Source organism: Semicossyphus pulcher, unplaced genomic scaffold (genome assembly GCF_022749685.1).
Source record: "Semicossyphus pulcher isolate SPU_LCO1_2020_fin unplaced genomic scaffold, fSemPul1.0.p SCAF_11, whole genome shotgun sequence".
Classification (NCBI taxonomy): Eukaryota; Metazoa; Chordata; class Actinopteri; order Labriformes; family Labridae; genus Semicossyphus; species Semicossyphus pulcher.
The window spans coordinates 16730464-16753345 of NW_027211615.1; the positions used below are offsets into that span (position 1 = coordinate 16730464).

Below are 22882 nucleotides of genomic sequence, written 5' to 3' on the forward strand. Positions count from 1 at the left end.
AAAAAGGGCTTTTATTTTGAAAGTTTCATGTTTTCCAGAATAATACTGTATTTTCTTTTCCTAATATCCATCGTAAATGTTATTTCAGCAAATAATAACCAACATTTTTCAGTTAAGAATCAATACTGATTATTTTTAATTCAAATTCAATTCTTGCAAAAGTGCTTTTATTTTCTTAGATTTGATTTGGATTTTACATAAGCACACTTGATTTAATTTTAGTTTCATATTCGTGCTCTTTTTTCTCTCTCTGTAACTGAAAGCCAAACTACATTTGTACTCAGAAACTGCCAATAGTCACAAATGGAATTTGCAGCTTGCCAACATCGTTTTTCAATTCAGACTGTAAAACACCAAACATGGGAAAACCCTCGAGTCGAGCCTCTTTCTTCTTTTCTTAATATAGGTAGTATTTTGTGTTATGATGATATTCTGCCAAGGTATGCTGATACAGGTGCACCTGTGAAGTGATAAGCAGCCCCAACCAAATGCATCAAAGGAACTTCTCTACGGTTAAACCAAGGAAAGCAAACTGTAGCTGCATTTAGACTCTTATTGTCTGTGTCTTTCAGGTCAGGGGAAAAGTGGGCATTTTCGAGGCCCACATTTCTGGAATCCGTGCCCAGGTGCTTAACAGCGAGCTCCAACGCAGCCCTCGTTCTCCGCGGCGATCGCCGAGCCAAACGCCTTCCCATTCCAGCCAAGGAAACGTGGCACTTGAATCCCCAATGACCCACCCACAGGAGGGCAAACTCCCCCCTGTCGTCCAGAATGGAAGGGAAAGGGAGGAGGAGACTTTGGAGGGAGGAAGGAATAAAGGTGAGAAGAAGGACGGTAACGTGACTCAAACGAACACAGAGAACAGGACACTCTTTGGACATTCTACAATAACAATGCAAACTCCCTGTTTAGATGGATCGTCTGTTGTTCAGGGTTCCCTCGAGACATTAAACCTAGACAGAGAGAAAACAGAGGGAGAAAAGGAGGGAGAAAAAGATGGACGGGAGGTAGAAAACAAACAAACTCTGGGAGACGAAAGAGAACGGACAGAGAGAGAATTAATAAATCAGAAAGAGGACCAGTCGTGTCTCGGGATGCAGCTCCAGAAAGAGGCAAACATGCTGGCTGTTAACCCAGAAACCCCTGCTTTTCCTGGGGCACAAATGAGTGAGAGCTCCCCTTGTTTGCTGGACATCACCGACCACACCGCCAACCACATTCCCTTCATCCCTCCCTCCATCCCTGCTGTCATAATAACTGACCACGGTTTGGAAAGCCAACCTCAAACTTTTGAAGGCTCCAGCTCAGATCTGGGACTAAGCTGCACCCCTAGCCCCGGTTCTAGCCCCATCCCTGGGTCAAACTTCGCCATGCGCTCCCTCAGGAAGCTGTCATCCTCCTCTGCGTCCTCAGCCGGGTTCTCCTCGTCTTGGGAAGAGTCAGAGGAGGATATCTCCAGTGATACGGAGAAAGGAGATCAGCTTCTCAACCCTGCAGTCCTAACCTCTAAACAGAGAGCGGTAAGTAGAGCCACATGAGAGTTTGTCTGCTAGTGTGTGCGCCTGCATGTATAGGCTGCAGACCTTTTGAAGTTAAAATGGCAATGACCTTTAGACACTGAACTGACCGGGGATGCCTTATATCATCAGTATGGAAAGAGTCAGAGAAGTAGATGGATAATCAGGGAAAGCTAAGGGACATCTGAGACTTTACTTAACAGGAATACAGTACCTCTTTCCCACCAAATTTAGCGTGTTGACGCAGGTTTTTCAGACCTGGGAAGACCTGCTTATAGATGCTGTTCCCATTGCCAGTGAAGTATACTCCTTTTGGTCTCTTTTCTGCTGCGTCACAGTCTTACGTCACAAACACACCCGGAACAGGATTAATAAACAGTAAAGGTGTGGTTAGGTTTTTTAGCGCTGCTCAGATGGAGACGGGCGGAATTTTTAGCTGAGATGTCAAGGAGTCGCAGAAGTTAGCGATGGAGCATAGTGTTGTGCTGGTGTGGGCGGAGATTAGCGTATTGACCCGGGTTTTGTATTCGCATCAATGCTAATCTGAGCCGAGGCGATAATCACCCTGGTCTACTGCAGAGTCATTTGACCCGAGTCTGATTGCCGATTGTTGCCTTTCCCACTAAGAAAAAAAGGCTGGTGTTAGTGGGTGTAGGTGGGTTTTTTGACCAGTGGGAAAAGGGCCTAGCTAAGCGTTTTTAGCTATGCTAGTAACATGATTTGGAATACCTATTTTGGCTTGCTCGTTTGTTGGTCGATCAACCACTTTTGTCTCGAGTCAAATAACTTAATAATTATTTGTTATCCCTGCCTTTTTGTCAACATCAATAGCAGGTCAAACTTTTTACCAGTCCTGTGAATTATCTAATCCGAAATTGCTTAATTGCCACAAAATTAGATACGCTAACATTAGCTATAAGAATAAGCTAATATTAGCATGCCAAAACGCTAAGCTAAGTAGTGCACATGGTAAATGTAGCCAAATTAATGTAAACATCAGCATCTAAGCATTGTCACAGTGAGCATACTAGCATGCTGATGTAAGCATTTAGCTCAAAGTACTGCTAGCACAAAGTACAGGGTCAGAGCCGTTAGCAGTAGTCGTAGTAGCTGTAGTCATGTGTCTTATTCATTGCATTACATCATAGTTTTCAGCTGCTTCATTGTTATTTGGCTGTGATGAAATACAGACAGGAACAATTGTTACGTCTCAAGTATTTGTGATGTGCAAAGACCTCGGTAGGAACCTTTGTATGTTAGCTAGCGCGGTGATTTTGAAGCTAATCTTGCCAGACCTGGGAGAGAGCTTGTTCTCGTGTGATTTAGTGTTAATTGTGCATCAAAATGTGTGTACCTCAGTGTTTGTGTGTTTGAATGTGCCTGTGCATGTTGCTGGGTGCTTCTGTGTCAAATTGGCCAGAGCTCCCCGCCTTAGTAATGGTTGACATTCACGGTAACAAAGCTAGCTCTGTGCCCCGACCTGTGTGAGTGTTTGTGCGTGTAGGTGTGTGTTTAGTGTGTAGGTAAGTGTGAGGGTGTATGTGTGTGTTTGAGAGAGTGCATGACTGATAGAAAAAGGAAAGGCAAGAGAATTTGCAGTCACACACACTTAGGCTTTGCCTGCATTTGGATGCCGTTCAAAGAGGAGGCTGAGGCCTGTTTGGGTCTCTGTGTGTGTGTGTGTGTGTAGGTGGTTGTGTGGATGTGATTTTTTTTGTAGTCAGGATAAGTTCACCAGTTCATCTCACTTTTGCTTTGATACACGATTTAACAAAGGATTGTATAACTGATTTCTTCTAGTGTTTGGTAAACAATGTCCCAGTACTAAAATTGTCCCTTTTTTAGGACTTAATGCATGAAATCAGTTCATCGTCTGCATATCAGCGAATATAATAAAATGTGATTTTATGATCTTATTGCGGTGTATGATTTATGAGACTCCAGATTGTGTGTGATGGATGCAGTTTTCCTTTGTATTTAATCTAATGACCCATCCCTAATCGCATGTCCCGGCCTTCCTCGTTGCCATGCATTACTAACTATTTGTTTAAAAGGATTTGGCTGATGGATTTGAATAGTGTTTGTATTGCTGTTTGCATGTCCCCAGTATTTGTATTTTTCCTTCATCCTGGCAAAGACAGACACAGAAGCTCCTGCAGCTGACTGAAGACAAGGGTTTCATAGTTCCTCGTAAAAGTCTGGGTTTCCCCCTTCATAGCTCAAAGATGTCAAACATGCAGGTTATTTATGTTCATGTCTGTAGCCGGTCACGGTGTCTGATCAGTTGTTTTCTTATGAACACTGGGTGTATGTGTGCAACTAGAGGCAGACATGCACATACACATAAAGCATGCTTGCTTGTGTGGGAGGTATGTAGGAAAGAGGAGAGGGAGCGAGTGAAGAGGAGTGATATAAGAGAGTAAGAAAGGCAGAAGAACAGAGTGAGCTTGAGAACAAGAACCTGCTGAAAGAGACAAAAGAACATCTGCAGGAGATGGAAACTTTTACAATATTTACTGTAGAATTTGTTAAAAATGTACTTCATGCTGAGACGAGCTGGGGCCCTGGCCTGCAGCAATGCAAATTAAACAGAATAAGATACACGCATCTTATCTTATCTCTTGTCTTGTAAACCCTTAACCTACCTGTATTTGCACGCCTATAAAGCAAGTAGTTTCTTTATTTAAAGTTCAACCACTAGATCATTATTTTGCAAAATACCCATGTACTTGAACTCAGCAGTTGAAGACTAGCCCAAGCTTGTTGGATTTGGAGCTAAAATCAGTCTGTGCCTCTGGTTGAGGGTACAGAGGAATATGGAGATGTAACGGTATGACAATTTCATATCACGATTACAATTATCATGGTTATCAGTATTATCGCGGTATTGTTGATAATTTAACCGAGTTTTATTTTGAAAACCCACACAATAATAACAAAACAATAACAGCACTATGCATTGTATTTGCATAAATTAATACTAAAATAAGAACTGAACCTAAGAAATATTATGTAAACATGAAAACCATCAAATGTCCTGCTGGAGTGTCTGTGTCACTGAGGGACAAGGCCCAGTAGCATCACTTGTCTGGCCTGCTGCACGCCCACTCTGTAAACAAAGCAATAGCAAATGTATTATTATTATTAATATTAATAATATTATTATTATTATTAGCGTTTTTATTATTCTTTCACTCTCTCTCACACACACACACACACACACACACACACACACACACAGACACAGCGTTTCTCCTGTTGACTTCAACAACCAATTCAATGGCTGCCGATTTATAATGAGCAAAATATGTTGGTGACTGACTAAACTACGTTACTGGTTATCGTGGGCAATGGGCGAATAGAGTCTGCAGCTAACACGACACATACAGCAGCAAGACGAGTAAAAGCAAAAACTTTCCGTCTCACTTTCGCTTTAAAAAAAAGTAAGACTTGAAGCTTCAGTTTACATTATTAACAAACTATTAGCAAGTTAGACAGACACCGTGACATTTTCCGGCACTCCTTAAACCCACATCATGCATCAAGAGTTAACTTACCTTGCACTCACTATAAAGTAGTGGACGGTCTTGAAGATGAGCATATGACCACACCTTGCATTTAGTCTTTTTTGGAGGGCTGAAAAATCTCCTCTGCCGGTGATGATAATTAAAATTTAACACTGTAGTTCTAACCCTCTGCAATTTTACCGTGTTTAACCGTGAAACCGGTAACCGTTTCATCCCTAGAAGAATATAACATTGTGTCGTCAGCATAAAGATGGTTCTTCTAACTTTGTGGCAGGTATATACAAAGTAAAAAGGCCCTAGAAAAGATCCCTGAGCTACTCCTTTGCTGACCACTATGAAAGGTGACTTTACATCATCTGCCACTATTGTTTGAATAATAGAGTTAAGAGAGAATAATAGAGTTGTGTTGAGGAAGTTGTGGTGCCAATACAGGCAATCTAACCCAGACCGACTGATGACAATCAGCCAAGTAAAAATGAAGCGGCCATTGACACATTTTTGGCCTTCGACCGTATATAATCGATTGTTGATGCTCCAAAGATTGTACTATGGCAGGTCTGAACCTTGTCTGATGAAGACTTTTCCTCAGAACACATTTAGGGTTATGTTTTTTGTTAAAGAGCTCTGCATCATAATTAATGAATTTGTTGTCATTATGAGTTTAATAAGTTAATTTGCCTTTGCGTCACTCACCTGGGTTAACGTGACATTTTAATTTCCATTGTTTAATCCTAGTCAAACACATCTGCCTTGCTATGGTCATTAGTTTTATGATTATATCAACTCATTTTTTAAGAGTGCACACTCTCAGAGTCTTAACAGAGCCTTTTATAGACACCGTTTGGCTGATCTTTTGACTGTTGGGCATCTCTCCAAGGTTTGAAGGCATATATGTGCTGCCAGTGTTTCCCTCTTCTAGTTAATTGGCAGCTGAGGGAGCACCTGCAATAGATTGGCATCTTTGTTTTTTTCCTCTCTACAATTTTTTTATGGGTTCTGGGGAAGGAAAAGAAAAGAAACTGTAAGTAATATGACCTTAGTTAGGCGTCAAAATGTGTTTGCTTTTCTGTGTAATTAACCTTCAAACATCTGCGACAGGGCGATAAGAGTAACAACAACAAATGAAACCTCATAGACATAAATGGAAATGCAAATACAGAGTTCCCTTTCAGTCGAGTCACTTGGTACAACACATATAGTATGTGATATCCCAAACTATATGTGTTGTACCTGAATCCTCTCCTTCAGGGAACAGAAGTTATATTTGTAACATTTCATTTAATGATGACAATATTTAAGACAATAAAGAATGTTTAACCACAAAATCGCCACACATTATCAAACAGGTGGCAGAATAGTGTTAAAACTGAAGATGAAGAGCAATAAGAAGTTTGAAAAGTCACCAATTGACAACATTAATAATAGGATTAGTGTTTTTGAAGGACTTCATATCATAAGTTTAACAATTACTCGATCAATTATCCAGATTTGTAGGAATCGATTAGTCATTTAACTTAATTATCACGCAAAAAAAGCCACATTTTCCACGTACCTCCCTCTGAAATATAAAATGTTACTGCTAATCTTGTTTTTTTCCCACAGTAATATATTTTTTCACCGTCTTTTTTACCTTTTTAAGTCTACAAGTCACATAAATAGACTGACTGAGCATTTGTTACACTTTACAACTACAGCTTCGATTAGTTTTTTTAATATAAACCTGCTGCCAAATTTTCGGGTCAGCTGTGTTTAAAGTTGTATTATGTACTCAGAGCAGATTGATGACAGAAGCTGAAGCTACAGCGGAACGTAAGCAGTGCGGGAGTTTATAAATGATGCAGAGGGTGTGTTGTGTCTCACACTGCCTGAGCTGTAATTAAAGCTCGGGATGCCTTTGGACATATGTTAATACACCTATGAAGCATCCTTGATAAACAGATGCATCCTTTAGATCACAGACTAAACCCATGCTGCTAAACTAACACTCATATACGTTTACACTGACACACCCTCTGCACACAACACACTCTTGAACTTTTACTAGTTGACCTTTGCAGAGCAAGACAAAACTGTATCCACTCAGAAACAATTGTTCTTTTCTCACATCCTTTTTTTATTATCCTTTAAATCGCAGGCATACACACACACCCAAACCGAACCTCGAACAAAAAAAAGAGTTTTTTTTAAGTGGACTTGACCGGACAAAAACTCACTCTCATGTCCTCAACTGTAACTCAGCACACACACTTTCTGAGACACACACACTGTGTTTGCACTGAAGTGGAAAATCTTCACTACCACGGCGGCCGGTTGCTTAGCAATCCTGTGACGTCAAACCGAGTTTCCCTCTCACAGCTGTGTGTGTGTGTGTGTGTGTGAGGGAGAGAGAGACAGTGAGTCTGTAAGTTAAAGAAAGTGTGTGTGAAAAAGGGCCTACTTGGGTCACTGAGAGAGGGGAAACACCGGTCATTTCTTAATTTGGTGTTTCTGCGGGAGGCTTGCCTGTTCAGAGCGCACGCATTTTGAAGCAGTTGCCCCGGTCGTGGAGGAGTCAGCTCGACCTGCTGCTGCTGAAACTGACATTTTGGTTGAAAGAGCGTCTAGTGTTGAGTCCAGAGCAGAAGTGAAGTGTGGTTTCACACACATTCAGAGCCGTCAGAGACACACACACAGTGCATGGGGAAACCCTGCTGAATGTGAATACTAGGGTTATACATGTTGACTCATTAGACTGGAGATCCACAGGTTGCACCGCTACAAATCATAGCTATATTAACACCACTCTTTGATTGATATCTGTGCTTTTATTTATATCATTGCATGTAAAAATGATCATGCTTTTTTAACAAGCATGAGCAACCAAAGAAGCACCCAAAAATAAAGCTGTTTCTTTAATGTCAAAGTGGAAGCGAGATCTAAAAGTGAGATCTGCTCTTTAATGTTCCATTGTGACCTCAATTTGGTCTTTCTTATCCGACTACAGTATTTAGCTAACTGAGCAGCCACATCACAAACATCTAACCGCTCTTTTTCCCTTTAGTTGTCCCTTTTTTCTCGCCTTATATAACCGTCAAGCCTGCCTCCGTTGCTAAGAGATTTATAAGGCACCGTCCAAGCATCTAGTGCACGTTGTTTAGCCTGCATCACACTCCATGCAGTTTAATTTAGACTGTGTTTGTGTGTGTGTGTGTTCCTCTCAGTCTCAACTTTGCAGACTCAGACAGCTGCAGTATTTGTATCTGCGAGGGGACCTTGTGGTGAGCGATATCAGGCTTGTTGTTTCCTCCGTGCTCCTCCGATGAAAACATCAGCATGCATCAGTGTTTCCCTCGCTGCTGCATCTCATCACACATTTGTAACCCAGAGTTACCCTTTGACCCAAGTTTTTCTTTCTCCGTTCTTACCACACTCGGCCTCTTTGCATTCCTCCCTGCATGCAAATGAGTGATACGTTGCCCTATGTAACCCTGGCTCTCTTGATTCAAAGAAAAAAACTTTGAATTTTCATACAACCATGCATCTTTTGGGGCGCAACAATAGCACAATGCATGTCATACCTGCACAATTTAAAAATGCTGCATATTTCTATAATTAAAATCAAGGGGACATTAAAGTCTTTGCCTCAGAGCTTCTTTTTCCTCTGAGCTCTTCAGTTGTTTACGGAGGGCAAGGCCTTTTTTTTTCTTTCTTTCTTTTGTTTGTAGTCAGCGGCGGATGTGGAAAATACTGTCGCTGAGGCAAGCGGCAACCCCCCCCCACTTCCTGTCTGCAAGAAGTTCCTTCTCTTACAATTTCCTCCTCTCTCTCTCTCTCGCTCTCTCTCGCTCTCTCTCGCTCTCGCTCAATGGAAACTTGACTGTTTTTCCTGCTCTCTCTGCCTGTCATCCAGCCGGTCTGGGGAAAGAGATAGGAGAGAGAATGGGAGAGACTACGGGAGAGCAACGAGCCAGAAAAAGATGAGGGAGAGACAGAGAAGTGTCACTTGACTTTTTCCAGCTGAAGTCCCTTCTCTGAATGCCCTCCACTTTCATGTTTACTTATTTGTATAAAAGATGCTACGTTTTCATCATTTAAAAACACCATAATGAAAAAACTATAGTAAATGTGTCGTCCTTTATAGGAACCATTATTGTCCCCATGATTTGACTTGTTAATAATTGTGTTAGTAGCTAAGATGGGTCGTGCAGGAAGAAGGCAAAAGATGAAATACAAGTATGATATACCTGTAGAAATAAAGAGATTGATATAAACATTGTTATTATATAAAAGCATGGTACAGTTGCTTTAGCAGTCATAAATGAAAAAGTTGACAGCAATTATATTAAATCAATGTATTAATACATAAATAAAAAAAAGAATTGTAATCTACATAAGTGAATGTCAGGCTGCACACTGGTGCCGTGGTTAGCGCTATCGCCCCACAGTTAGAAGGTTCCCAGTTCGAATCCCAGTTTGAAAGAAGTGTGAAGTTTGCATGTTCTCCCCGTACACGAGTGGGTTCCCGCTTCCTCCCACAGTCCAAACACATGCTCGTTAGGTTCATTAGTGACTCTAAAATTGCTTGTAGGTGTGAATGTGAGTGTGAAAGGTTGTCTCTCTCTATGTGTCAGACCTGTGATTAACTGGAGATCAGTCCAGGGTGTACCCCGCCTCTCGCCCAATAACAGCTGGTAGAGGCTCCAGCCCCCCTGCAACCCAGAACAGGATAAGCGGTATAGATAATGGATGGATGGATGAGTGAATGTGAGCAGTGTGTGTTTATGTGTGTCTTTGTGAAGGCCGTCACATGTGAGGTATGTGGCTGTGTGGAGGTTATTTCGTGTGAGAGGATTCAGCTGTAAAAAAAAGAGTGAAGATAAGATAAGATGGATAGTTGATTTCCACACAGTTAGTCATTTGATTCTTTTACTCATTCTTAGACTAATTTAATGTTAAATAATCAGTTAATTCATGTGAAATCTCACAATGAAAGTACAAACATTTTGTGCATGGTGTATGGTCATTTTTTACTGCATAAAAACTTAAGTGTAGTTTATGATGCACTGTTGCACCTAAAGGAGCTGAGCTGCAGGCTGAAGGTGCATCGTACCAACCTCATCAGCTGCTGTTAAGATGTTTCCTGTATACTTAAGCCTGCGTTGTAATTTCTGTCACATACACATACAGGCAGCCATATCCAAGACAAACACATATATTTACACAAACATGTATAGGTAGAAAAACCTGTCTGAATGTAAAGGTTTAGTACTTTGAGTGCAGTAAGCCAACGGCACGCACACTTACCTCCACCTGTCTCTTTCATATGTTGTAACCTGCGGGCAGCTTTGCATGTCCAGATTGTTTGTCCACTGTTTTGCCAATCAAATGACCAACAATAGCTTACCACCGCATACACTTAGACACACACACACACACACACACACACACACACACACGTGTAACTCAGCTCAGAAAGAGGCGAGCCTGAGGTTTTTAAAAGCAGGGAGACATGAAGAGAGTTTGGCTGTGTTTGTAGGAGAACCGGACACGTAATCTTAGTCTTGTCACCTCCGTCGGCCATGATGTGGTCGGCATGGCTGTGCTCAGTGTGGAGTGTTGTTGTGTCAGTCGGAGCCATCTTTATCATAACCGTCATCCACCTCCGTACCAGCCGCCTTCAGGTACTTTGATTTCAAGCTTGCCTTTACAGTCACAGATTTAGTCTTTGTTTGGGGTGCTTTGAAGGCTCCACTTCTGCAGTTACACTTTATTGAGCAATAACAATGTTGCAGGTAGAAGCTTTTACTTTCATTGCACGCCAACCAATCTTCTCCTCTTGATTGCAGCTAAATCTTCACACTGTGACAACGTGCTTACCTTTGACACAGTCCAGACTTTCCCTTTCTGTTTCTGCAGCTGTAAGAGGGCAGCGTGGTCGATGGAGGACAGTCAGAGGTAATAGAGGGAGTTCAGACTTTAGCCTGATCCTTTTGGTCTCTGGCTGAGTAAAGATGGTGGAAAACATGAGAGGGGGAATACCATTCAGTTTGACTTGTTGCTGCCTTATTATTTTTTGTATTTCGGCCTTTCTTTATTCAGTACGACGGAGTACTGTGGTTGATCTACTGAAAAAATGATGTAAGATTTCAAGATAAAAGTCGTAATTTTACTGAAAAAGAGTCATTGTATCACGAGAAAAAAGTCGTAATTTTACGAGAAAGAAAATCATAATATTACAAGAAAAAAAAATGTTTTTTTCCCCTTGAAATTTTATGATTTAATTCTCGTGATATTATAACTTTTTATCTATTATTTTTACTCTCATATTATTTTTATTCTAATAATCTGACTTTTTTTTCTCGTAAAATTACGACTTTTATTCTAATATTATTTTGATTATAATATTATGACTTTTCTCTCATATCATTTTTTTATCGTAAAAAAATTACAATTTTATTCTAGTAATATTATGACATTATTCTCAAAATCTTGGATAATATTTTTTTTTCTGCAATGTGGCCCTAATACTCGTCGTAATTCAGGGACCTGCACATAAATATATGGAAATTCCAAGTGCAAGCTTCTACTCTGTTACCTTTTACATTTAGGCCACTGACATGTTGTTTTAACAGTATTTAAGTTCTCCATTGCCTCTGAATTTCTACATTAAATAAAAAATAATTTGCATCCAAGATATAACTCTTAGAAATCCTAACTTTGCAACAAAACTTGCCGTTGTTGCATTGATAAAAGGCATGGTAATTACCACGACTCTCACTTCTTCTGACCCACCTTACAGAGAGTTTCCACCATGTGATCTCTACACGTGTGTGTGTGTGTGTTTGACTTTGCGTAGGGTGCAGTTTTTTCTCTCTCTCTCCTTCAGTGGTGCAGAGAAAAACCCCTCATGTGACCCCGCGAGAGAGCATCACAGTGTGTGTGTGCGTGCATCTAACCATAGATAGTCATGCTATCAGCTGATGAATTTTCATCAGGTCCAGATTATGTGACATGGGTTATATATCTCCTTCTATGGTCCTCCTCTCTCTTATCTCATCCGTCCTCTCCTCTCTCTCGTTTCTCTTCTTTTCTTCTTGGTTTATTTGAAGACATAATATTATGTTTCCTGGTGTTTGCAGGGCAGGGGGAATCTTCTGTGTGACATCACAGCAGTAACATGAAGAGAGAGGAGCTTTTGCACCTGGAAATTTTGACTCTGTTTTACCACACGGGTGCAATTTAAGGCTGGATGTTGCGTCTATTATGATGCAAATTAAAATGGAAGATTCTATATTTTGTATTAAAATCACTCAAGAATAATTTCTGATGTGTTTTTATGGGGAAACACGTCTTATTTGTCTTATTTTCTGCCTCAGTGTCACACAAACGAGCATTGTTTAAACCCACAGAACAAGACATCTGGAGTTTTTCCCTCTGATGTAATGCTGCAGGCAAAAAAAATGTGTCTTTCGTTTTGTTTTTTTGATCCAACAAGCGGATGTGTTACTCCAGCTTGGATGAGATGTTCCAACATGCAGCCACATTAGCACGAAGTATTATTAGGATAGCATTAGGATTTAAGCATTAGAGGGAAAGTTCAGGACATGTTTGCTGATCTCAAAATGCTAACCATCTTGTTCTTCAAACATTTGTTTAACTTCTCCTGTGCTTATCCAGTAAATATAGCAGGTATAGTTATGTAAGGGACAAACACACAGGTTAAGATGTCCTTCTTCAACTGTTAAATATTGATTCATCTGTAGGAGGAAAGTCTTTTGATCACAGAGACGGAGAGCTGGATAAAGGGAGAGCTAAACTTTCATCAGTCTGTGGTCAGCGAGATAAAAGCTGTGTTTGTGTGTGTGGCAGGAGTCCCATAGTTCAATGTATTCTTGCCAGGGACAGGGAGAGCCCAAGGAGAGACTAAGTGTGTGTGTGTGTGTGTGTGTGTGTGTAACCAGGGGAAACCCCGGCGTGATCCTCCAGAGTTTAGTTGAAGTGTCTAAAACAGCTAAAGAAGGAGAACAAGCGAGTGTGGGAGAAGCTGGCAGAGACAGATTGAAAACAGCTCCCCCGGGGTCAGGGATGCCCCACTGTGTGTGTGTGTGTGTGAGAAAGTGTGTGTGTGTGTTTAAAGACTTGTTTTGCTCCTGGCCATTAAACAGAACAGAAAAAAAGGTTGCATAAGCCAAAGGTTTCTAGAGAGAGATTAAGCTACTTTGTCTGCACGCTGATATCTGAGGGATGGAGCATGTGTAAGGCTTCCTTAAGTACTGGTTTAAAGAAAGTCAACATGGAGTTGGTAAACTCTACCTCTTACCTTCGTGAGTCACGTCATCCAAAGTGTCTAAGTAGTTGGCATAACCAGAAAAACAAGCAATTTAATAGCTTTGACTCATTTGGGAATTATGGGAAATGTGTTTCCTCGTTTAAAGTCACACTGTTGTTGAAGCATCATTCTGAGGGATAATCACATATGTGGGTTTGTGTTTGCAGCACAAGTCTTGGAAGAAGATAAAGAACATGGTCCACTGGTCCCCGTTTGTCATGTCGTTCAAGAAGAAATATCCCTGGATACAACTGGCTGGACATGCAGGTACGTGGACATGGTTCCATCCATCCATCATCTTTACCGCTCATCCTGTTCAGGGTCGCAGGGAGGGTGGAGTCTACCCGAGCTGTCATTGGGAGAGAAACAGGGTACACTCTGGACTGATCGGCAGTCATTCACAGGGCTGACACATAGAGACAGACAACCTTTTACGCTCGTAATTCACTCCTACGGGCAATTTTAGAGTCACCAATGAACTGAATGCGCATGTCTTTGGACTGTGGGAGGAAGCAGACAAACCCACGCATGCACAGGGAAAAAAAAAAAACTCCACACAGAAAGGCCCCCTGCACCTACACCAGGGTTCAAACTAGGAACCTTCTAGCTGTGAGGCAACATCGCTAACCACTGCACCACCGTGCAGCCTGGACATGGTTTAAAAAAAAAAAGGGGACCATGTCCAATATTAAACATAATTGTTACCATTCTTTGCTTTGTACCACCATGTTCACGCTCAGTCCCTTTGCATGTCACAATTAACACATCATAGTTAAAAAATGTAACCAAGTTACAAGACTACAACACAGAATGCAGAATGAGACAGAGCAGTATGCTTTCTCTCACACCCACACACACAACCACACACACACACACCAGCAATTAAACTATGTTAGTCAAGTTAAAAGCAAGGATGTAAGTTTAGTGGTTACAGAGTTCGGTAGATTTTAACAGATCTTTCAGTTTGACTTGAAAGCTGCTTGTGGACTTTATAGACTTTTCTTAGCGAAAGGATACAAAGTGACGTAATGCAGGGGGAGCCAAACCATTTCAGAGTCTGTATTACTTCCTTGCATTACATTATTTTACTTCTGTAGAGCTGCCAAAAATAATAGAAACAACATGATTGTTCAGTATTTTGTAACCTCACTTTAACCCTGACTTTTAAACTCGAGCCATGCTTCTCCCAGTTACTGTATTTGAACATGTTCTGCAGCTGCTTCACAGTAAAATGTGTCTCTTTGTTTTTTCAGGGAGCTTCAAGGCAGGAGCCAACGGCCGCATTTTAAAAGTAAGACACTGTTCTGAAATAGACTTTTCTGCGTGTGTCTGTGTGTTCGGCTACATGACAACCTCCTGACAGGATGTAAAGGCTGGGTGGGGGGAGGCTGGTATTCTCCTCCATCCTCATGGTAAACAAAGACAGGACTGTGTTTAATGAATCACCGGGTACAGGACATACGAAGCAGAGCCCGATGCTCCATCAGATCTGGTGGCTGATGCAGCAGGAGATGATGGATCTAAAATGAAGGATAAATATTCGTGGATGGAAGTTAGAGAAGTTCCACGAAGTGTGAAAACTAAATCAGAGAATAATATCACCATGTTGATGTCTTCTAGAAACACTGTGATTGTGAGCAGCGCTGTTTGTCCCTGCTGATGAGAGACGTGCTGCGCCCGTACGTCCCCGGTTACCATGGAGACGTAGAGAAGGACGGCCAGAAATATAACCAGATGGAGGATCTGCTGGCCGAGTTCGACTTCCCATGTGTGATGGACTGTAAGATGGGAGTGAGGTGAGGAGACAAAGCTTGTTACAGCACATAATAATAGATGGCAGGATTGTAAGTTCTTAACTTAAACTCAATCATCTGGTGCTTTACCACAGACGTTTACACCAAACCACATTTCTTTTATTTTGGCAATCTTCAAGGAGAGAGACGTGTTTCAAACTTGGCATTATTCTTATGAATTTCTCAGTTCTTGATAATCATTGTGCTGAATACCAAACATTCTGTGGAAAAAGTGCAACAACGCTACAACGAAGTGTGAAAGGACAACCAACCCAAGCTTTCACACCCTTTATTGGACTTAAAACCAAAAGTGTGAGCGTGCAAAATGTCTCTGTGTAATAATGCCTCTCCTTGCAGACAAAAATTGTGTGAACTACGGCAAGTCCCTTTGGTCAAAATTGAGCCAGGATATTTGGGGAATAACTTTTAATTCCTTCTGTTTTCTCTTCCAAATAAGTATGAAGATCTTCTCTTGTCTCGTGTTTTTGCACTGTGACTGTATACACCCCACTTTACTTTTTAGTACAGCGTTATAATAACCAAAGAATTAATGTATATTGTAGATTTATTTTTATTCTAACCTTTATTTAGACAGGTTATCTAACTGAGACAAAGCGTCTCATTCTCGTTCTATTACGTCTTCAACACTCACCACCTGTTTTTTTTCTCACTTTTCAGGACCTACCTTGAGGAAGAGCTGACTAAAGCTCGTAAGAAGCCTTCTCCAAGACCGGACATGTATCAGAAAATGATCGAGGTGGACCCGGAGGCGCCGACGCCCGAGGAAAGCGAGCAGAAAGTGGTGACCAAACCCAGATACATGCAGTGGAGAGAGACCATCAGCTCTACAGCCACCCTGGGCTTCAGGATAGAGGGAGTCAAGGTGAGACTCACAAATGTGTGTGTGTGTGTGTGTGTGTGTGTGCCCTGCCTTCCTTCCCGCCTTTCTTCCAGGATTTAGTGTCTCTGTTTGAAGGGGGTGTGTGTGTCCTTCAGGGGGCATGATCGCACTTCCTGTTTTGAACAGAAACTTCCTCTCAAGTAAACGTTTGTGCGGGAGTTCCTTTGTCATACAGGAGGCCTGTCCGTGGCAGCTCTGTATGCCTCAGCATCTGGCACTGACACTACACACACACACACACACACACACACACACACACACAAATCTCCCTGTCTCTGCTGTCTTTATTTTAAGGGCTTATGACTATATATGGACATTCACGGCCTCCCGGTGGTCTGTTGCCATGAGACTAAGGGGTTATCCCCAGAAACAGAGTGTGTGAGTGTGTGAGTGTGTGAGTGTGTGAGTGTGTGAGTGTGTGTGTGTGTGTGTGTGTGAGAAATATCCAACAAATTGTGGATTTACAGTTCATCCAGTTCATGTGCAGTTCTTGTAAAGGTGAAGACAGCTTGTATAAGCTCTAATATATGGGAAAAGCATGCTGTAATGAGGTAATATGTGTGTGTGTGTATGTTTAAAGAAAGCCACACAGGGAGCCTCAGTCGGACTCAGACCTGAACCAAACTAAAAAGGGAAAAAAAAATTGTTTTGGCTTCAGATGGCACCTTGTTGCCTGGCAGCCAGTAGAAGAAGAAAAGCTCATTTATTTCACTGTGAACCAGCAAGCAGGTTGGCGACGACTGCTGGTACTCCCTCTGATGCTACAGTATTACTCTTATTATTAATGCTACAACTCAAGTCATTAGACATCCACTGTGTTCATACCAGAGAGTGTTAGTGTTACATGCTATGCTATGCTAGTTTCCTTAATTATTTAATGTGTCCAACTTTACACTTTGAATACACAACAACTTACAAGGAAATAACTGAAGCTTTTGTCAGAAGGACCCCAGAGACTGAAATGTGCATTCAACAACTGCAGGTCACACGATGCCGTCAGATCCATATGCACACATACGTGAACTAGACACTTGTAAGGGCTGAAACACTTACTCCTTCAGCTGAAAGGAAAATAAGTCTGTACCTTTTTTTCTGATCAAATAAATGTTAAAGTTGTTTCGAAAACAAAATGTTGCTGAACTTGTAGAAAAAAACATTTCCTTTCAATATAACGAATTTTTTCCTGTCCTACGCACCTGTCCTGTGAATCAGATGCGTACAATTTTTCTCTATATAACTCACATTAAAATAAGCTAGCTGTTATTACTCACATTAAATGGAAACATTTCCACTGATGGTGAAATAAGATATATCAGTGCAGCACCTTTCAGAGTCTGTTAACATTTTCTTTTCCATTCACTGTCTTTAAACACCACCGCATCCTGAACTGTGTTCGGGTTAATGCTTGCTTCATGTGCCGTCTTCGGTTTTGTCGATCTCTCTGTCGTAGCCTTCAGTTTTTGCATCGTTTAACCTGTCTTGCTTTCTTTCCGCTGTTTTGTCTCTTTTCTTTTTTTCCCTCTGTAAACAGACCGACATCAAATTTACTTCTTTTAGCGAATTGATGTGATTACAGTTAGTCCTCCGGATTGTGTGATTAGAGCTGCATCCCTAGCAACTGTTTGTTCTTCATAGCAACGTGATTAACCAATCAGAATCAAGTATTTAACATAGATGTGTCATTATTAAGAATAACAAAGGATTAATTGAGTAATTGTAAAAATGTGTGTTCTGGTGTGTAACAGTCAAAGACCCTTCCCTTCTTCTCTAAAAATATCCTTCCTTTCATCCCCTCCTTGTTTGTTCTATTTTCCCGTCACTTCACCCCTCTGCTCCTTCTCCTTCCTCCCCACCGTCCTCTGCTCCCCCTCCCATCCTCCCCATCTCTACAATAAACCTGGAAGTTGTGTTTTATGAGGACAAAGAGCAGAAACCCTCAATATGAACATTAATTTACACCCTCATGATCCCTAAAACTCCTTTGTCCTCTGCTCTGCAGAAAGAAGACGGGACAGTGAACAGAGACTTTAAGAAAACAAAGACGAGAGAGCAAGTGACTGTGGCCTTCCAGGACTTTGTCAAAGGAAACAAGGACATACTGGTGAGTGTGTTCGTAGCTAACGATGTGTGTGTCATTATCCTTGAACTACGTGCGGGACAAAAAAACAGATGTGAAAAAATGTTCTGTGCTGTTTTAATAACCCCATGGGAAACACGCACACACAGAGAGACACACAATGTGACCTCAAGCCTCAAGGGCCAGAAAAAAAGGGAAGTCCTAGGGAACTCCCTGGACCTCTTCACACACCGCGCGCACACACAAATTGCACATTTTTGGTATATGACAGCATTGTGTACTTGTTCAGGCTTGTAGTTGTGTATTTTTAATCCTATAACCAGATTCGTAAAGAGTACTGAAATATTCTACTCAAGTATAAATAGACTAAAAGTCATCGAGTAAAAGTAAAAAGTGGCTCACTTAAAAAAAGTACTCATGTAAAAGTTACTTAGTTACTTTCTCACTCTGCTGATTTTTATTATAACCAAATGTATCCTAGGTAACCTTACACATGCATCCTGACTCACATGCTATGAACTGAAAAGGAAGAGAGGAAATGATTGTACAATTTGAACAATGTAAAGGTTTATGTAGTTAAAGTAAAAGGTGTTCCAACTAATGCAATAAATGGCTTTATAAAGCAGGGTTATGAAAGTTTATTGTGTAAGCTGTAGCCCTCAACTCCCTGTTATAAATATGTACATGTTTTGGTGTCAAAAATGACTACAGATGGACCTTTTATCAAAGAGTAACATCCTTTGTTTAACCAGAAACAGCAGTTCTTTAGCTCTCTTCATAGCCACCAGACTCCACTGACAAAAACAGCAATGGTACCTCGCAGAACACCGGAGTTGCTGACGGTCAACCGCTGCCTCCATCGCCTAGTTTGTGTGCGTTATTGTGTGGTGTTTTAAAGGGTGAGTTCAGTGCCAAACTAACGTGTGTTACGACGTGAAACGACGCAGCGGTAGACCAGCAAGTCCCGTGTTCTGTGAGGTAAAATGATTTAACATGTTCTTGTTAATGGAGTCTGGTGGCTTTGAACAGGGCGATCTAATGGCCGTTTCTGGCATCACTGTTTTGTCGCGATGCATGACATCTTCAATCTGATTGGCCTGTTTTTGATGGGATGCATTTGACTGGTGTCTGGTCCCAGTCAGTTTTTCTTTCTAGCTCGCAATATCCGTATATTTTACTCAATAATAGATGGATGTATGTCGTTACATCCACCTCTGCTAATAAGTAAAGACAGGCGTTCAGTTCTTTTATTCTACACCTTCCTTATAAAGTATTATTGTGTCGTACCATCAGACTCTATCAGCTGCTCAGCTCTTAACAGACAATGAAACTGGTTGCATCAGAAGTTGGCAGAACTGGGAACAAAACTAAATATAAATATGTTTGTGTGTTTTTTTCCCAGAACTGTTATTTAACCAGACTGAATGAAATCAAAGACACTCTGGAGATCTCCCCGTTCTTCAAAACCCACGAGGTAACGACACACGACGCCCAGTATCAGAAGCGGTGTTTCTCTGCTCTGCTGCTGCTCATGTGGTGCAACTCCAAGACACACATGACTGCCATATCCTGATCACATAAATTTTCTGTCACTCTTAATCCCAAATATGACTTATTGATTTAGTAATTAAGTGTAATTTGTTGACAAAACCTTTCCCAGGCAAACAGTTCACAGCAGGTTTCATCATGGAAACTGGACACCGACAGCCCTGACCACACACACACACACATTCAGTTTCACACACACGTACAAACCACTAGACATGAGTTTAAAAAAAACAGGAAGTGAGGGACACAAACAAATATGTAATGTTGGGTATAAAAAGACAGAAAATGGTTTCCTGTTTTCTTATTCACCCTATTGTCTCTGCAGGTGATTGGCAGCTCCTTGTTATTCGTCCACGACAGTAAGGGGCGGGCTAAAGTCTGGATGATCGACTTTGGGAAAACCACGCCTCTTCCTGACGGGGAGGAACTGACCCACAGAGCATCGTGGGTAGAGGGCAACAGAGAAGATGGTTATCTCATTGGACTTGATAGTATGGTGAACATCATTTCTTCCATGGTGAACTCTGAGACCTGAAGACTGAGGGGGTCTATTTTAATCCAAGTGAACATTTTAGACACGACAACCACTTTGATTCACTCTTTCGTTTCTCCTAAGAACACTTTGGACTTACTCAAGGACTCCCTACGTCTCCCCACATCATCACTTAATATGCTCCCAAATCCATTCATGGATGTAACCTTTCTAATCGTATCCAGGGGATTTCTGGGTCTGACTCTTACAGCTATTTTAATGTGACCGTTATATCTGAGGCAGACTGAAATCCACCTTTTTCACAGCAGAGATTTGAACTCATCATAGCAGCAAAAACTTCTTAAAGGGGGGGTATTATGCTCATTTCAACCTTCATATTTCAGTCTGTGATACCTGTGGAGTAGCTTAGCATAATTTACAGTTTAAAAAAATCATAGTTTTTCTCACACTGGTGCTCTGTGCAGGCCCTCATACAGCCTCTGCCTGAAACGACTGTCCCTTTAAGAAACCCCGCCCCCTACAAGCATACTTTCCTCTGATTGGCCAGCTCTCTTCTGAGAAGATTTGAAACTTAACCTACGTTTGGTATGAACATCCAACATTGTAAAATTATATACATGTCTTAAAATGTGAAACAGCATAATACCCCCTCTTTAAAGTAACTAATGTGGCTAATGATGGTTCAGGTAAATGCATGGGATGTAGTATGCCCAATATCATATATGGTTTTCAATTCAGCCGAGGAGATATGAAACCATAACAATATAAAACATACTCTGGGAGAAGCGGGGACACCTCATTTCTTTTAAAAAACACAATGCGGACTTCATTACACTTATACTATTAGAAATAGTGCAGTTGAAGACATGATGTCAATTGTGTTTTACAGCAGAAACTAGTCTTCCAACTGATTTTACATCTATGATTAACCAGTCACATCACAGCTGTAGACAGAATCCACACACTGTAGAGTGGTCTGTAGAGTGTTTTCTTCAGCGGCAGCCATGTTTGCTCCTCAATAATCTGGCATTAACTGGTGGAGCTAAATCATACATCTCACAGTAGTTTCAGTATCTTATGACTAGCGTTGTTATGTAACATATTTTAGCCAGCATGGCGTCCGTAGTTCTCCCTGGCAAGACATGTATCATCGTTCGCACACTTTGTTGGGATTGTTCACAATGTACAGTAAGATTTATGATGTTTGATGTAGTTGTTTTTTTTTAACATTATTTTAGTTTACTCAAACCCTGTGGAACACTTACAGCCATGAACAATCTTATTTAAGCTAAAACAGTGCCTTCTTTACCTTACCAAGCCAAGTCAGACAACTGAATATATAACTTTTAACTGTTACAATGAAAGTCTTACCTGTCTTAACTTAGTCTTACATGGGTGCATGTTTATTATCCTCTTAGGCTTAATTTTTATTCACTCTGTTCTTATTTATAACATTATACTGTGTTTATTTTGAGTTAATGGGATACTGTGACATGTTGAGTTTTGTGCTGTTATGTTGTTTTGTCTTCAAGCATGTGTTACAGTATGAGTGAAAGTCAAACTGTGGGGCTGGTCGCTGATTGTGGACGCCCCTTATTCAAAGCATTCATTATGGCTATATCCATTGATGTTAATGGGTAAGGCTAACAGCGGCTGTTGGGGCAGAGATAAATACTCCATAATGTAACAGGTTCTTGATGAACAATAAAAACTAGACAGTATGTAGGTTTCACTCTACCATATATTTAAAATTTCAATGGTTTTCAGTTGATGTTTGCAGTGAAAGTAGATGAAGAGACCCATGCAGTGCCTTCTGTAAAGAAATAGTTCGACATTTCGTTTGTATGCTTAATAAGAGGCATCAACCACGTTCTGGTTAGCTTAGCATAGCATCGGGGCTTGAAACAAGTGAGCTGGTTATGAAAGATATTTAGGGAGCTTTTGTTTCCTCTTTTCAGAGGCTAGCTGTTGCCAGTCTTTATGCTAAGCTAACCAGACCGTGGTTGTAACTTCATTTTTTAACTCTTGCAAAGAAAGTGTTTCTTCCAGGATTTCAAACGTTCACTTTAAGACCAAACGTCTTGCTATTGCTTATCTTTTCCAATGTGCACTTCTGGCTGTTTGTTAGTAGGTATTATATTGTTCTGGTTGGCCTGCTTGTGTATTTATTTGGATTGTTCCTTTAAAGAAGTGTGTATTTGGTGAAAGAAAAACCTGCTTCTTTGCGTGACTTTTGTGAATTGTTATTATCGTAAAGGTGTGTATCTATCCATCAATGCACTCAATTAATCGACTCAGCTCAAGGCTGTAAGGACCTCACCTTTCGTCCTGACCTGAGAAAAGCCACAGTGACCCGGCGTTTCTGCTGCCGCTGCTTCTCCTCAGCCACATTAATTGCTCTGTTTGCATGGAGGCCATTTGCCATTCAAATCACACCTGTCCACAACAGCAGCAGCATCCGGAGCTGGTGGGAGAGAAAGGATATGATTCAGGTGCGGAGAGGTTGTGAAAGGGGAAACACTGCAGAGATTAGATTTTTTCCAGTGGAGGGTGACGAGAAGGTCAACATCTTACTGAAAGGTCTTTTTAACCATGCAGCTCCTACAAAGGTCAAAAGATCAAATCAAGTTCAAATGTTCCCCCTATTTGGCCACTTGCTGCTTTTCTGCTCTGATATCTTTATTTTCTTGGTGATGTGTTCATTTCATTACATGTGAT

The 22882-nt window shown here is 41.0% G+C and overlaps 1 protein-coding gene across 1 annotated transcript in view; it reads left to right on the top strand.

Moving 5' to 3' along the window:
* itpkb (inositol-trisphosphate 3-kinase B) overlaps positions 1-22434 on the top strand; it is a 28274-nt gene extending 5840 nt beyond the window's left edge. The window contains exons 5-12 of the mRNA XM_069657484.1: positions 573-1520; positions 13520-13619; positions 14606-14643; positions 14973-15148; positions 15824-16028; positions 18046-18147; positions 19526-19597; positions 19997-22434. Coding sequence (XP_069513585.1) covers positions 573-1520; positions 13520-13619; positions 14606-14643; positions 14973-15148; positions 15824-16028; positions 18046-18147; positions 19526-19597; positions 19997-20206 — 1851 coding nt within the window. The 3' untranslated portion in view covers positions 20207-22434. The remainder of the gene's footprint in view (positions 1-572; positions 1521-13519; positions 13620-14605; positions 14644-14972; positions 15149-15823; positions 16029-18045; positions 18148-19525; positions 19598-19996) is intronic.
* Positions 22435-22882: the final 448 nt, after the last annotated feature.